The following is a 16,163-nucleotide window of genomic DNA, read 5'->3' on the forward strand; positions in this document are numbered from 1 at the left end:
CTCCCCCCTCACCTTCATCCAAGACCCCAAAGGAGCCTTCCACATTCATCAAAGTTTCACCTGCACATCTACCAATGTCATTTATTGTATCTGTTGTTCCTGATGCGGTCTCCTCTACATTGGGGAGACTGGACGCCTTCTCATAGACTGCTTTAGGGAACATCTCTGGGACACCCACACCAATCAATCCCACTGCCACATGGCCCAACATTTCAACTCCCCCTCCCACTCTGCCAAGGACATGCAGATCCTGGGCCTCCTCCACCGCTACTCCCTCACCACCCGACACCTGGAGGAAGAACACGTCATCCTCTGCCTCGGAATACTTCAATCCTAGGGCATCAATGTGGACTTCACCAGTTTCCTCATTTCCCCTCCCCCCACCTTATCCCAGTTCCAACCTTCCAGCTCAACACTGTCCTCATGACCTGTCCTACCTGCCTATCTCCTTTCCCACCTATCGCTCCACCCTCCTCTCTGACCTATCACCTTCATCCCCACCCCCATCCACCTATTGCACTCTTTGCTACCTTCTCCCCAGCCCCACCTCCCTCCCATTTATCTCTCCACCCCAGAGGCTCCCTGCCTTCATTCCTGATGAAGGGTTTTTGCCCAAAACATCAATTTTCTTGCTCCTCAGATGCTGCCTGACCTGCAGTGCTTTTCCACCACTACTCTAATCTAGACTGTTCCCCATCAATGTGACCTGCAGATGGTCCTGTGTTTTTTAAATTTAGGTTCCTAATAGGTGGTAGAATCAAAAATTCTTACTTTTGTGATGAATCTCCTTTTCAGCTGTTCTTATCAAACTACACAGTTACCTCTCTTAGACACAGCCATCTTTTTTTAAAAATAAATCATTAGCAAGTAATTATATTCTACAAGATTTTATAATCATCTTGGTTCACAACAGACGTTATGTTTGGCAACTTGCAAATTAATTTGAGTAGAAGCGTTTAAAATCTAGCACATTGTTGGGTACAATTGACCTCCACCTCTCCCCACCCCCAATCACTAATTGCATGCAAAACAGAATCTGCCTTTTTCAAGCACAAAGAACAAAGAAAATTTACAGCCCAGGAACAGGCCCTTCGTCCCTTCAAGTCTGAGCCAATCCAAATGTACTGTCTAAACCAGTCAGTCAATTCCTAAGTATCTGTATCCCTCTGCTCCCCACCTACTCATGCATCTGTCCAGACGCATCTTAAATGAATCGACTGTGCCTGCCTCTACCACCACTGCTGGCAATGCGTTCCAAACGCCCCCACTCTCTATGCGAAGTGCTTGCCATGTGTATCCCCCTTAAACTTTCACCTCTCACCTTGAAAGCATGGCCTCTGATTATTGAATCCTTCACCCTGTGAACAAGCTTGTCTGTATCCACACTGTCTATACCCTTCATGATTTTGTAAACCTCAATCAGGTCCCCCCTCAATCTCCTTTTTCCTAATGAAAATAAACCTAACCTACTCAAACTTTTTTCATAGCTAGCACCTTCCATAGCAGGCAACGTAAACCCTCATAAACCTTCTCTACACCCTCTCCAAAGCGTCCACATCCTTTTGGTAATGTGGCAACCAGAACTGTACACCATATTCTAAATACGGCCGAACCAATGGCTTGTACAATTTTAACATGACTTACCAGCTCTTATACTCAATACCCCTTCCAATGAAGGCAAGCATACTATATGCCTTCTTGACCACTCTATCCACCTGTGCAGCAACCTTCAGGGTACAATGGACCTGCACTCCCAGATCTCTCTACCCATCAACTTTTCCCAAGGCTCTTCCATTCATTGTATAATTCGCTCTAGAATTAAACTTGCCTAAATGCATTACCTCACATTTGTCTGGATTGAAAGCCATCTGCCACTTTTCTGCACAATTCCCCAGTCTAGCTATATCCACCTGTATTCTCTGACAGTCCTTTATGCTTTCTGCTACTCCACCAATCTTTGTGTCATCTGCAAACTTGCTGATCATACCAACAGTGCCCTCTTCTAGATCATTTATGTATATTACAAACAATAGTGGCCCCAATACTGACCCCTGTGGAACACCACTGGTTACCTTTCTCCATTTCAAGAAACTCCCTTCAACTACTACTCTCTGTCTCCTATTGCTCAACCAGTTCTTTATCCACCTAGCTAGAAAACCCTGCACACCATGTGACTTCACTTTCTCCCATTAGTCTACAATTGGGGACCTTATCGAACGCCTTACTAAAGTCCATGTATATGACATCAACAGCCCTTCCTTCATCTAACAACTTGGTCACTTCCTCAAAGGACTCTACTAAGTTGGTAAGGCATGATCTCCCCCACACTAAACCATGTTGCCTATCACTGAGAAGCTCATTCTTTTCTAAATATAAATAGATCCTATCTCTTAGTACCCTCTCCAGCAACTTCCCCACCACCGACGTCAGGCTCACTGGTCTGTAGTTGCCCGGAATATCCCTACTATCCTTCTTGTACAGGGGGACAACATAAGCTACCATCCAGTCCTTCGGCACCTCACCTGTATTTAAGGATGACACAAAGATATCTGTCAGGGCCCCAGCTATTTCCTCTCTTGCCTCCCTCAGCAATCTGTGATAGATCCCATCCAGTCCTGGGGATTTGTCCACCTTAATAACCTCTAGCGTACCCAACATATCTTCCCTACTTATGCCAACATGATCCAGACTAATCAAACTTCTATCTCTAATCTCAAGATTTATTATGTTCCTCTCCTCAGTGAACACTGATGCAAAGTAATCATCCAGAATCTCATCCATTCTCTCAGGTTCAGCACACAGCCTTCCTTCATTATCTTTCAGTGGACCAATCCTTTCTCTAGTTACCCGCTTGCTTCTTATATAAGAATAAAATGCTTTGGGATTTTCCTTAATTCTGCTTGCTAAAGCTATTTCATGACCCCTTTTCACCCGCTTGATTCCTTGTTTAAGACTTGTCCTACTCTTCCGATATTCCTCCAGGGCCTGTTCTATTCTTAGCTGCCTAGACATTATGTACGCTTCCCTTTTCCTCTTGGCTAGTTGTACAATTTCTCCTGTCATCCACAGTCTCTTGTCACACACATTTAGGCTCTCACAGCATATATGTGGACGCGGCACATAGGATTATCCCAATTTTTAGCATGGTAAAAACAATGACTGCAGATGCTGGAAGCCAGATTCTGGATTAGAGTGGTGCTGGAAAAGCACAGCAGTTCAGGCAACATATTCCTGATGAAGGACTTTTGCCCGAAATGTTGATTTTCCTGCTCCTCCTATGCTGCCTGAACTGCTGCGCTTTTCCAGCACCACTCTAATCCAATTTTTAGTACTAACACTCATTTTTTGCATACGTTTTAAATATTTCTGTAAAGCTTGAGTTTTTAAAGGCTTTTATTTGGGGGGGGGGGGGGGGAGTCGGGGTGGAGAGGATAAACTTTTACACGAGTACTACTTGTGAGGGATTGGAATCCATGCCGGATCTTTGGAAGTGCCGAACTGCCAAGAGTGACGCGACGCTGGTCGCTGGCCGTGGTCCTGAATTCAGCAGGAAAGGTTGTCCCAGGTTTTCTGCTGGTTTTGCGTTCGCGACGTTTAAATGAGGAAAAACTATCGTGAAATAAAACCGAGACTGTTGTTACCAATTCCATTTCGAAGCACAATTTGTTTGAAACATGAGAGATGTTGGGCAAGAGTTGATTCTTAAATGAGTTCCACTATTACTTGTCAATATTTGCTACTTAGTGTACAAATCAACTTCATTTTTCACTCAGATTATGCTATATTTGCGTAAGTAATTGACCTCAATTTTTTCACCCAGAAATAGACGTTGTAAGTAACTGTACCTTGCAAATGGCTGTAAGAGATCAAACAGACAGTACAGGCTTTAGCGAAGGTGTGCAGAAGTTTAGTCTGTACATAAAACATAGAAAAACATAGAACATAAAAAAATACAGCGCAGTACAGGCCCTTCAGCCCTCGATGTTGCGCCGACCGAAGCCTACCTAACCTACACGAGCCCAATAACCTCCATATGCATGTCCAATGCCCGCTTAAATGACCATAAAGAGGGAGAGTCCACCACTGCTATTGGCAGGGCATTCCATGAACAAAGTACCCACACTAAGTAGATCTGTATGCTTAATGACAAAAGATGGTGCGCACCTATGCAGATAGTTCACTTTTGCACTCAGTGTATAAGTCAATCTCAGTCTTTACCCGGACCTTTTATGACTTCAAAGCCCAACTTATCTGCTAAAATCTATGGTACGTAACATACAAATAAACAGATCGTGATACTATGACTTTCCCCAATTTGACTCATGATTTCAAAATGATTTGCTATCTCAAAGTGACGGCACTGAATGGATTACTTCGAACAATGAGAGCACCTGTTTGTTTCAAAAGCTGAAACGGATGTTGATGTAACATTGTCTTTGTTGTACAGGTTTTTTCCCCACAGTTTGCAATACGTTTTTTTTTTGCAGCATTATAGTCCTTAGAAATCCATGAGGCAAATTCAGACCACAGCAGAATTTCAAACAACTGATAAATGCGAGACATGTAATATGCTTCTGTTATAACAGATTTTGCTAGACTTGTTTCAAGTTTATGGCATTGGATACACCGAAGATGGATATGTGAAATATAAAGTGATATTTCTGTCTTTTAGTGAAATAATGCAATTCTCTGTATTTTGTTTTTGTGTTGATATTTTAACAGATAAAGTCACTGTACTTTAAGTAGTACTTCACGTGACTGTGCCAGTCATCACTCCTGCTTGCGGAATGCACATCTGCTAAGATTTGACTTGAGAAAACAAAATTGCAGAAAGAAGAGATCACAAGCTGAAAATTAACCTGAATCACGGGACATATTTATTTAAGGTCAGTGATGGTAGATATAGTGGATTAAAAAGTACCAAGCTGTATTTTATCACTATATAAGTAATCTGCATAACTCCTGCTTTTGTTGCTCAATACTAATTTGATAATACACAAAATGTACAATTTATCACCATCTTTTTTCAAGGTCAATAGTCAGAAAGATGTAGGAAGATAAAATGAAGACCTGTACAAAAGTGGACTTGATGACTGCAATACTAATTTCAACTACAAGCTTGTTGACCTGAAGATTATAAAAGAATATATCAGCAATGATTTAATAACTTGGATAGTAATGTTACGTGTGCATATAACAAACACCCGTTATATGTTAATGCTTACTGTGTTTGAACCAAAATCTGATATATGTGAACTTGTGCTTAGATTTTTGGTATTTTGTCTAATATTCCATGAACTGGTTTCCAAATGAACACAGTTATTGCTTAGGAAAGTAAAAATGCTCAGGCTTAGGTTAATATTGGTTCAATTTTTTCTGGTCAGATTTCAAAGTGATGTAACATTTAATGCTGTCAGCATCATCCAGACTGCCAACCTGGGATAAGTGTCAGCCATATTTGAAAACCTTATAGATACAACTGATTTTTCAGTCTGCAGGTATTGATTTCATAGTGATCACATAAATATCAGAGGCAGCTGGTCATGATCTTGCAGATGCTATCAGAAGATATCAACATTTGTAACCTGGAAGGATGAGACCCAATTGTCTGAAGGATTTTTCTTCTGGAACTATTGTGATCTCCTGTACTTTGTTGAATGATTCATTTTCTTAATAACTCCATGTAATACCTGTTGTTAGAAAAATCCCGTTGCATTGCTGTAACTTCACTAGAAGCATGGACTAAAGTTATCAAATCAAAAATTGTGTTTAGATGCATCTGTTGCATTTTTAGAGATTTAAATAATGCAGTATGTCAATAGCACTCAGAAATGAACTCCAGGTATGATCACTGAGATACAATGCATAAAACCAGTTACATGTGTATCAGCTGCCCCCCTTATCTTTCCCTATATATGTGTGTATGCTTTTTCACATGGCTGAGAAGATGTTATATTTCAATGATGAGCTTAACGATCCATTCAAGGACTTCAGCTCACTCCATGTGAATGGTTCTGCTATCACAAGCAATGGCAGAAGTGTCAGGGCAGAAGTTCACTTTGTGAGCAATGGTTTGACTTAGATGACCACAGTCAGAATTTGTTCCTCGTGTTCCACATGTACAGCAACGGACCAAACTTTCCCTGAACTGTCCTCAAGCTGTTGAGGGTTGACCAACGTTTTGTGAAAGATAGAAAGCTTTGACTTCACCACTTGGAACAGGTCAGGTTTCAATTGATGATGTTTGCAGTCACCCAAAAGGTGTACCATCCAAGGTGTGAGGTGTGGAGCATGTTCTAGTAGGGGCTATGGTATTTCAAATTTGGTTTTTGTTTGAAGCCCTGTGTCAGTTGTGAGTACTTTGTTCTATGTCACCCGATGAGGAGGAAAGTTTTCCCAGCAGACAGCAAGTTGTTCAAAATGTGCTCATATGGGAATTCACTCAAGCTGGATTAACCTCAACATCCTAGAAATATACCTTATTATTTTTGAGAATATTGTCTGACAGCTCCTGAACCACATTGAGCAGTGGTACATTCCTGTTAAATAGTCAATACAATTGGCCATGTCATAATGACCATCATTTTCCATGTTAATGGACAGGGCAGCCATTGGAATTTCAACATGCACATTGGGAGCTGAAACACTTGCTTCTTAATTTGTGCATGGGGCATGGGAAGATGGTGGTGAGCTGCCTTTTTGAACCACTGTAGTCCGTCTCATCCAGGGAGACGCAAAGTGTTGTTAGGAAGCGTGCTCCAGTTTGTGACTCATTGATAGTAAAACAACGGTGATATATTTCTAAGTTAGGATGGTTTGTAGCTTGGACACTAGATGGTAAAATTTGTAGGTTTAGAAGGTAATGTCATACATGTATAAAAATTAGGTGCTAATGTAGCCTATTCACCCTCACAAGCCTGTTTTATCATTCAATAATATTATAGCTTGAACAGTACTCCCCTTCTACACCTATACCCTTTGAATTCCATGTTAATCAACAAACTATCTACACTTTTCTTAAACATACTCAATAACCCTGTTTCCAACACTCTTCAAGGTGAAAGTTCTAAAGATTCATGCATTTTTGAGAAAAAATAATCTCCTGACCTCCAGTTTAAATAGGTGGCCCCTTATTTTTAAACAGAGTGTCCTTGTTCTAGTCTCTCCTACATATACTTTGTGTTGATGGTAGAAGGAGTGAATGTTTAAGGGTGTGAATAAGGTGCTAATCAAATACTTTGTGCTGGATCGTATCGATGCTTGAGTATTGTTGGAGCTACATTTATTCAGACAGCATGGAGTATTCCATCACACTCCTGTCTTGTGGGTGAACAGATTGTGAGGTGAGATGATTTACTCGTGGAATTCCCTGTCTTTGACACTATGCATATATAGCTGGTCAAGTTCAATTTATTGGTCAGTGTTGAGCTAAGGTTGTCGATGTTGGAGGATTTATAAATGGTATTACTGTGGAATATATAGGGGAAATGCTTAGATTTTCTCAGGAAATAGTCACTTCCTAGCACTTGGGTGACACAAATGTTACCAAATTTGCATGCTGACAAGGTCTTGCTGCATTGAATTGGAGCTGTTTCAGTATCTGAGAGTCATGAATGGCATCCACTTGGCATTTCTGGCTGGGGATGGGTGCAAATGCTTCAGCCTTATATTTTACGCTGATGAGCTCGGCAACATTCCTCTAAGCTGCACGGTTGAGTGTGTACAGCTGCAGTGATGTTCTGCACATGGTGCTTGGCCTCAGCATGCCGATCATGGCATTGAATTCCAGTTCAGGGGGTCACAGCCATGCATGCGCTTCAGAGACCCATGCAGCTGGTAACAAATTTAATGCTGGTGCTAAGTACCACAGTTATGGAGGGCAGGGATATATATGTACACTCCTCCTGTTAATTATTTAATTGTCTACTGCCATTCAAGACTTGATGAGTCTACATTATGTCTTTGAGATTGACACCTTTTTTTGGTATGCCTGGTGCTACTTGGGCATGTCCTCCAGCATTCTTCATTAAAACAGGGTTGATCCCCTGGCTCGGTGTTAATGATAGAGTGGGGAATAAGCCAGGTCATGGTGTTATAGATTGTAATTGAATAAAGTTTTGGTGACGATTGCCCATAAGACTCATGGATGCCCAGTCTGAATAATTGTTCATTAACATTTGCAAATTCACTATTGTCTGAAAGAAGACGTTACTTCTCATCTCTGTCTTAGATGTGTGACCCATTATTCTGAGATTATGCCCTCTGGTCTTAGACTCACTAACCTGAGAGAAAACAACCTGTCTATATCTAAACTGTCCTTAATGAATCATATAAATTTAAATAAGATCACCTCTCATTCATCTAAACTCCAATGAATACAAGTCCAACATACTCAAAGCATTATCTTGCACAAACACCGCTCTACCATGTTTATCAGGCCAGAAGTCAAATCTGGGGCTCTGTTTAATCTCTATGGTGTAGTTCCACACTGTACAGTACATCTCCCAAAAGAAATGTCCTTAGCAACCTTCGAGTTTGTGCATCATTCAGAGTTAAAAATATTCACAAACATAATGGCAAGGAAAGAGCTAGGTAAACTTGGCTGAATGAATCTTATGCATGAGCCCCAAATATTAATTGCTTGAATGGCTATTAATTCATTGCTATCTTTGTCCCTACAAGATTTTATTTTGACCACTTGTGTCTACGTTTTTTGTTGTTATTTTAACGGCTAGTTTCTCAGAACTCTTTTCAAGAATGAGCATCAATCACTAGAGTGCTTTTTTATCCCACTAGCTGGACTACAATGAGCAAAGTAACTTTAGCAAATTGTGTTAGACATGATAAATGCTAGAGCACTCAGCAAGTCAAGAAACATCAATGGAGAAAGAAACACTGATAATGTTCTTGATGATAAGGTAAAGTCATCATAGACTTATTAGTCAGCTCCCTCTTTAGAGAGAGATGACTGGGGTGGTTTAATGTGAGGTTCACCATGTCTAAGGCGAGGGGAAATGTTGAGAAACCTCAGCCAGTGCAGGAATTAAACTGACACTGTTGGCATCACCCAACCTCATATACTGGCCATCCAGCCAGCTAAGCTAACTAACCCCCTCCTTGATCATCTCCCATAAGGGAGGTTAGTCTTTTCATGACAGTGCAGGTGAAGAAGCTGCTCTACATACACATTCCTAGAAAATTGGAGGGGGGGTGGGGAAACCAAATTTCTATATGTCATGAAAAGAGATGATGATGCAGTTGTGAACCCAATTTCAAATTAACCAAGGTTCAGGAAACTCAACAGTGAAGGACAGGTGGGAGGTTCAAAGTAAGTGGCTCTTTCTGCCAAGTCAGCAAGGAGGTGTAAGAATGCTCCCTTTGGACCCTCAGAAAAGAAGCCTTTTACCACATTTGTCTGATTTCTAGACCCATCTCTCCAATCCTGATTGGTGGCCTCTGGTTAAGTGCCCAAGCTGCTGACCTGGAACTGCAATTAGGCACCCCCCCCCACTTCACCCCACCACCCCTCCCACCCCATGCTACATACTATAACTGCTGTCCAGTCTCCACTGACCAGCTGATTATGGTACAAGCCCCCAAAACTCATCAACTGGAATCTGAGCTACCAGGTGTCCCTAGGATTATGAGCAATTAGCTTAGCTTCTTCATACTGACACAATAGAGACCCAGAACAATTTCCAGGGCCTGCAGTGTTCAAGTTTTTTGAGAAACATCTTCCATCACTTTACAAAAGGAGATTTGAGCAAGTATCAATGCCACAACATGTTATAAAAAGTGAATCGTGAGGTGATGTAGCAATACCTTTCTGCTGCAGGGTAGATGGAATCACAATATTCTGCTTGTGATCCTTACAGGCAACAAAAAGTTGAATGCTTTCTTTAAAAATTGAAAATGAACCCAATAATCCAGGAGTGAAGACCACAAGGAGACCCAGCCTCAGCAGGGAAGGAGCCATAATTATTTCATATTTATGTTTTAATGATATTCTTAAAAATATTTTTAGGGTATGAAGTACAAAGCTTGGAAACATGGTTCAGGCAGGTTCAATAGACTTATTCAAGAATGTAATGGATGATTATCTTGAATGAAAAACTGTGCAGTGATACGGGGAAAAAACAGGAGAAAGCATTAAGTACTCGTTGAAAAGCTTGTTGAAAAGCTGGTGCAGGCATGATAGACCGAATGGCCTCAGTCTATGTCATAACAGATCTGAGATCCTTTGATATATTAAAGAATAGTAATACTACAACACACAAGGCCACCATTTTCAAACAACTCATAAGTTTATCAAACATTCAGCTCATATTTCACTGGAAGGAAGTATGTCAGGACTGGATTTCTTTAAAGTTTCCTTTACAGAGTCATCAGTTTTAAAATATCATTTCTTCTGTAGATATGGGAAATGAACATATTGGAGGAGGGCAGTGTTCCTTCTGTACAATCAGAAGCAAAATCAGTCCACTTCAGGGTTCAGTTCTGTCACTGGTATAACATGGCTTTTCCAGTGGACAAAAGCATCAGAAACTTCCCCCCAAACAAAGGTTTTAAGTGCATATGTATTTACAGTTGGTGAATGGGTATCAGCATTACACAGTGTGTGGGAATTCTGTCAAAAAGAGCAATGGAATGACACAGTCTTAAACATATACTGTGATCATTAACTACAGAGTTAAGCAGTCATCAACAGAAAAAGTAGTGCAAATAAAATGATGTCAATCATGTTCTTCTCCCAAAAAACAAATTACAAAATTGCAAAAGAAAGCATCAGCAAGTACCAAGGAACCACTTTCAGCAAAATAGCTCACTATACATTCAATATTAATATCTGTATCTTGCATGCTGATAGGTAGTGCATATCAAAAGGAACAGGAAAGCAAAAGAGATAGAATTATGGACAATCATTTGTTGTTCTAGAAGAACATTGCTGTGCAAACAAAAATACAGTAATTGGCACTCAACTCTGTTTTTCTGCAGATGTGATTATTTTTCTGTTTGTTTAGTAAGCAGTATTTTTAGTTAAATGATTGTATTCCTCATTACGGCTGAATATTTGTAATATCAAATTGTAAATATTTGTGAAGAATTGCAGTTCTCCCCAATTTGCCACAATTTGTATGCTACTGCCATGGATATGGGTGCACAACTTACTGGATGCCTTATCCCATGGCAATAACCTGTTAGTTTCATTTAATTCCTCACTCTTCAGCTCAAAATGTTTTCGTGCTGCAAGTGTGCTCTGCTAAAGACACAGGAAGGCAATGAGACATTTAAGAAGTAAGTGAAAGTTTTGAACATACTCTCTCCTTAACCAGTAAGATTTATGGATTAAGAAATATTAATCAAAAGAACAGTAATGTTAGAATCAATTCAGGGTAGAAAGGGAAATAAGAAATGGGAAAGATTTCATGGAGAAAGACAAGAAAAGCAAAATCAATCCATTAAAAACTGAGTTAACAAACATCTCCAACAATAATTTGTTACCTGTAGAAATGAGAATATACTTCTAAATTGCTCTCTATTTGGGCTGTAAAGGCTGTGAGACTTTGCAGGGTCATAAATCGTCTCATTAAAAGGGTACCATTAAATACCATTCAGATGATAAGCATTCCTGCTTAATTGTTAACTAATATGCAAATACAAGCAATTTCTTGAAACCCATGGAGAGATTGGTGAGCTACGATTTACATGAGGTTCATGGAGCAGCAGTACAAATTGTCAAGCAACTTGTGGCAATTCACAATGCATGGGCTATCTTTACCTTTCTAAAATTTATTAGATGATTTACATATTAATAATGAAATGTGCATTAAATTCAGCATATTGCCATCAAATTCTGATCCATGGCACCTTTTCTATTGGCTAGAACAAACTGAATATCTGTTCTATGTGGTGATACCATTTTCTTTCTTCACCTGCCAACATGCTCCATCCCTGCCACAAAATGCACCCCCAAAGAAAACTTCAACACACTTATGAGTAAATATTATGTTCAATTTATAAAGCATGTTTAGTTAAAATGACAGCATGGATCGACATTAAATGCAACTAATGTTGCTTCATTTAACGTGCAATTAAAGTTAATGGTACTTAATAGAACATTCAGACTTCTTTGCATTAGTTTACGATTTGCTATCAAATACAAGCTCAGTCTGTAATGAGAAGTATACATGTACAAAAGAGCGTTGCTATTTACTAGGCCTAATAGAGAAATGTGGAGAGTCTAAAAAAAACAAATATTGCCTTTTGTTCAGTTGCCCTGACGTTACCATTACCACCAATGATATACATGGTATATTGCACTTAGAATAGGTGTTTTAACCTAACAGTAAAGGTAACGTTTTACCAACAAGAACAAAATCAATACCTTTATGTAGGATTCAACACTGATTGGCATTTGGGTGATTATAACAAAAAGCATCAAAGCTACAATTCTGTCTTGTTAAGATATCTGTAAATTGATATGTTTTGCTTTATACTTGATCTATTTACTAAATCTGTGTATAAAAAGGTAATCCTTGCCATTTGTAAGTTAAATGTTTGCCGAGCATGTGTCAATTTGATGCACTTGTATTGAATAGCAGGAAAGAGGGAAGGAACACAGTAATATCTTTTGAATTTGGGAAAGTCAGTAATAATTGCTGATAGATTTCATATTTTAAAGTTATGAAATTGTAATCCGATGTTGTGCAAAAGAGATGAATGACTATTTCTAAATGAAGCTGAGATAATCTCAAGTACCAACCACTTGAAAACAAGTTCAGTACTTTCCACATTTATATAAACAACGCCAAATTATTCACCAAGCTCAGTGAACTCTTTAATATTGATTGTAGAAAGCACAAAAACCTAAATTGTGTTTTTTTAAAACAATACTACTTTTACTCAAAGGCTTGGTGAAACAGAATTTAAAGTGAAATTATTCTAAACGAACAGTGTTTAGAGACTAGGGCTAAGGCTACTAAGCTTTAACATCTTTTTTCGACAGAGCTGAATGAACAAGAGATTTATTCTAAACATTTGTCAGATAATTTTTTTAAAATTTTGTTTCATATTCCCTAAGTATCATTTGGCAAATAACTCTTCTTAATTTTAGGTCATATTTATTTGCAACAAAATAAATATCTTGGAGGGTTTTTTTTTGCAAATTTAGGGGCTGTACATTCATTCATGTTTTTGCTTCCAAATTTAGTTTAAGGCTGTTTGGTAACAATATGAATCATACATGAGGTGCAAGTGTATGTTGTGGTATTGTCAGGCATCCGACGAGAGTGGGCGCTATGCTCAGAATTGAATTTGTAAAGGCCGGTTTAAGTGGACAAATTTAGTGCTTCCACAAGTATCACTGGATTTAAACAGCCATTTTTCCTTCACAGTAACCAAAAAAAATTTAAAAAAAGATAAATACTCTTAGGTAAAGCAAACTCTAAGCTTGACTAAAATCTGAGCACCTACAATCAAGTAATCTCTTGTTGGTTGCATTGACATAACACACACATTGTCCAGGAGCAATCAGACCAACCACATACTAAAATTTCAAGGTAATCCATAAAAAAAACCCAAAACAAATCAATAAATAATAGGTAATATACACACTGTAAGCTTGTATTATTTATAAATATTTTTAGTTGTAGCTAGCATATTTAGTACACCTTTTTCCATAAATGAAAATAAAAACAGAAATAGCGTGCCAATTCAAAAAGAGTTAACACAATATGCATAAATAAAGAGTGCCCACAAAAGAGTGTTGTGAATATTAGATGGAGGGGATATTGGAGTGATTACTATCAGGAGATTACTGCTGAATTTCCTTTGTTGAAAGCTCTAACTACCAGTATCTGGCTATAGTAAGGCAAGCGTTCATGGGGAAGTTACATTCAGTCTCTCTCTTTCAGATCCATCCTTTGCGTTGGCACGATTGTAATGGCACACATTTAAAATGAGGCTGATCACTATTGCACATATTTGCCACCCATGCAAGGTGAGCACTCACACCCCCACACCCATTATACTTAAAAGATACATAACATTTCAGCACACTTGCAGAGAAGGCAAGAAAATAATTTTTTTGTTTCCTTTTTCAAGTCTTCAAACATTTGGCAAACACATCAGAAACTGAGGGGTTTCAGTCCCTCAGCAGATGAAATTATTTTATGTTCCAATAGATTCTGCAGAATTATTATGCTGCAAGAGTTATTTTAGAGAAATTATTCTTACCTTTTTACCTACACTTCCCCCAAATCATACTGGAATTCAGTCCCTGAATAGTTTTAAGAGGGGAACAGTTCTGCTCAGCACAGGGCATAGCGTCTTTCTGTTCCCTTATTAGGAGCTTGGTTAAACATTATAACATTTATAATGTTAAGAGATAAGAAATTATGTTGGCACATTATTCATTCTTCCTATTTTCTTTTGTTGAAACCCCAGGAACTTCTGGTTTCACGAGTTCGCACCTACTATGCTCTCCAGAGAAATTGGCTTTTTAACTTTTTTTGCCATTTCTTCAAACCCATTGAGCAAACCAATTCATAGAAAATAGTGTGTTAGCTGAATTTACAATCTTTCTCGAGAAGACCTCCACTTTAGTAGTTTCTCAGAGAGCTTGATCAGTAAGTGAAAAAAATTAGTGTGACCTCCTTGGATTGATTCCTCTTACAGAATATCGGAATTCTTGCAATGAGTTGAAAAACCCAGAATTATAATCATTCCACTGTGATGTATGGCACAATGAACACAACAGCAAGAAATATACACAGTGGAGGCTGGGACAAGAATTACCACGGAAATCCCAACACTAATTCCACCGGGCTTGGTTTGTGAAATGTACATGACAAATACTGAGAGCCGATGGTAAATGGGAAAAAGGACACTAGGCAAGAGATTGTCTTTAGAGCCTGGTTTGTGCCTCAGGGATGTAAATCTCAATGCTATCTGCACGCTCAGCAGTTGAATTCTGTCGAAAGGAAGCTGCTCGCTTTGCAGCCATCAGCCGTTTTCTTGCCTCCTGCCGTTGCCTGTCTGGAAGGTCCAAGGACTTTTCTCGCACAATTGGGATTTTTCCTTTAGGTGGCTTCTTTGGTACTGGCGGCGGAACCTTCTTTTCCTCCTAAGAAATTATGAAACAATAATCATCAATATCAAATAGATATAAATACTAAAATAAAATGGCAGCCACTTTTTTTTCTTTAATTGTGCCACACCCAACCAACTCCATGTTATCTTGTGTGCTTAACACTGCTCGTTGAATATGAGGTATACAGAGCATTTAGGCTAATCTACTTCATAGGCAATCCTACAAGTTGTGTAACTTTGAGGAGCAAACTTCATATTGGAGGCATGAATCTCAGAGGTAAGCTGTGCCCAGAAATGACAAGTCTGATTTACCTGGTCTCACTTGGACATAAAGTAAATGCATCTCAATTTATTGTTCTTAACAAGTAGGGAACAATTTGATTTAAAATTACAGCCCTAAAATGGTAAAAAATTAAGTGTTCTCGTCTGAAACATTTGAAATATGGAACTAATGTCTGCTGACCAATAGAGAACTGTAGAGACGTCAGTTTAATGTTTGAAGAGCAAATGCCAGAGCTTAGAAATGTGTTGCTGGAAAAGCGCAGCTGGAATCCTGAAGAAGGGCTTATGTCCGAAACGTCAATTCTCCTTCTCCTTTGATGCTGCCTGACCAGCTGCACTTTTCCAGCAACACATTTTTAAGCTCTGATCCCCAGCACCTGCAGTCCTCACTTTCTCCTAGAGCAAATGCCAGGTATATTCATATACATTGCAAACCTATGATCCCTAAATCCAAGGAAAACAAGGCAACAGTTCCATAGGAATACCATATCCTCCAAGGTCCCATCTAATCCACACACCACCATGGACACTAATTAGAGAAAGTGAGGACTGCAGATGCTGGAGATCAGAGTCGAGTGTGGGGTGCTGGAAAAGCACAGCAGGTCAGGCAGCATCCGAGGAGCAGGGGAATCGACGTTTCGGGCATAAGCCCCTCATCAGTATTCCTGGAAACAGTATCAGGAGTACTGATGAACAGCTTATACCCAAAACGTCAGTTGTCCTGCTCCTCGGATGCTGCCTATCCTGCTGTGTTTTTCAGCACCACACTCTTAAATGGATACTAATTGTCA

The 16,163-nt window shown here is 39.3% G+C and overlaps 1 protein-coding gene across 10 annotated transcripts in view; it reads right to left on the bottom strand.

Moving 5' to 3' along the window:
* Nucleotides 1-10,285: 10,285 nt before the first annotated feature.
* dlgap2a (discs, large (Drosophila) homolog-associated protein 2a) overlaps nt 10,286-16,163 on the bottom strand; it is a 961,527-nt gene continuing 955,649 nt past the window's right edge. For all 10 annotated transcript variants that reach the window (XM_072560917.1, XM_072560918.1, XM_072560915.1 and 7 more), the window contains one exon: nt 10,286-15,124. In XM_072560917.1, the coding sequence (XP_072417018.1) occupies nt 14,906-15,124 (219 nt within the window). In that variant the 3' untranslated portion in view covers nt 10,286-14,905. The remainder of the gene's footprint in view (nt 15,125-16,163) is intronic.

This window comes from Chiloscyllium punctatum, chromosome 3 (assembly GCF_047496795.1).
Source record: "Chiloscyllium punctatum isolate Juve2018m chromosome 3, sChiPun1.3, whole genome shotgun sequence".
NCBI classification, from domain to species: domain Eukaryota; kingdom Metazoa; phylum Chordata; class Chondrichthyes; order Orectolobiformes; family Hemiscylliidae; genus Chiloscyllium; species Chiloscyllium punctatum.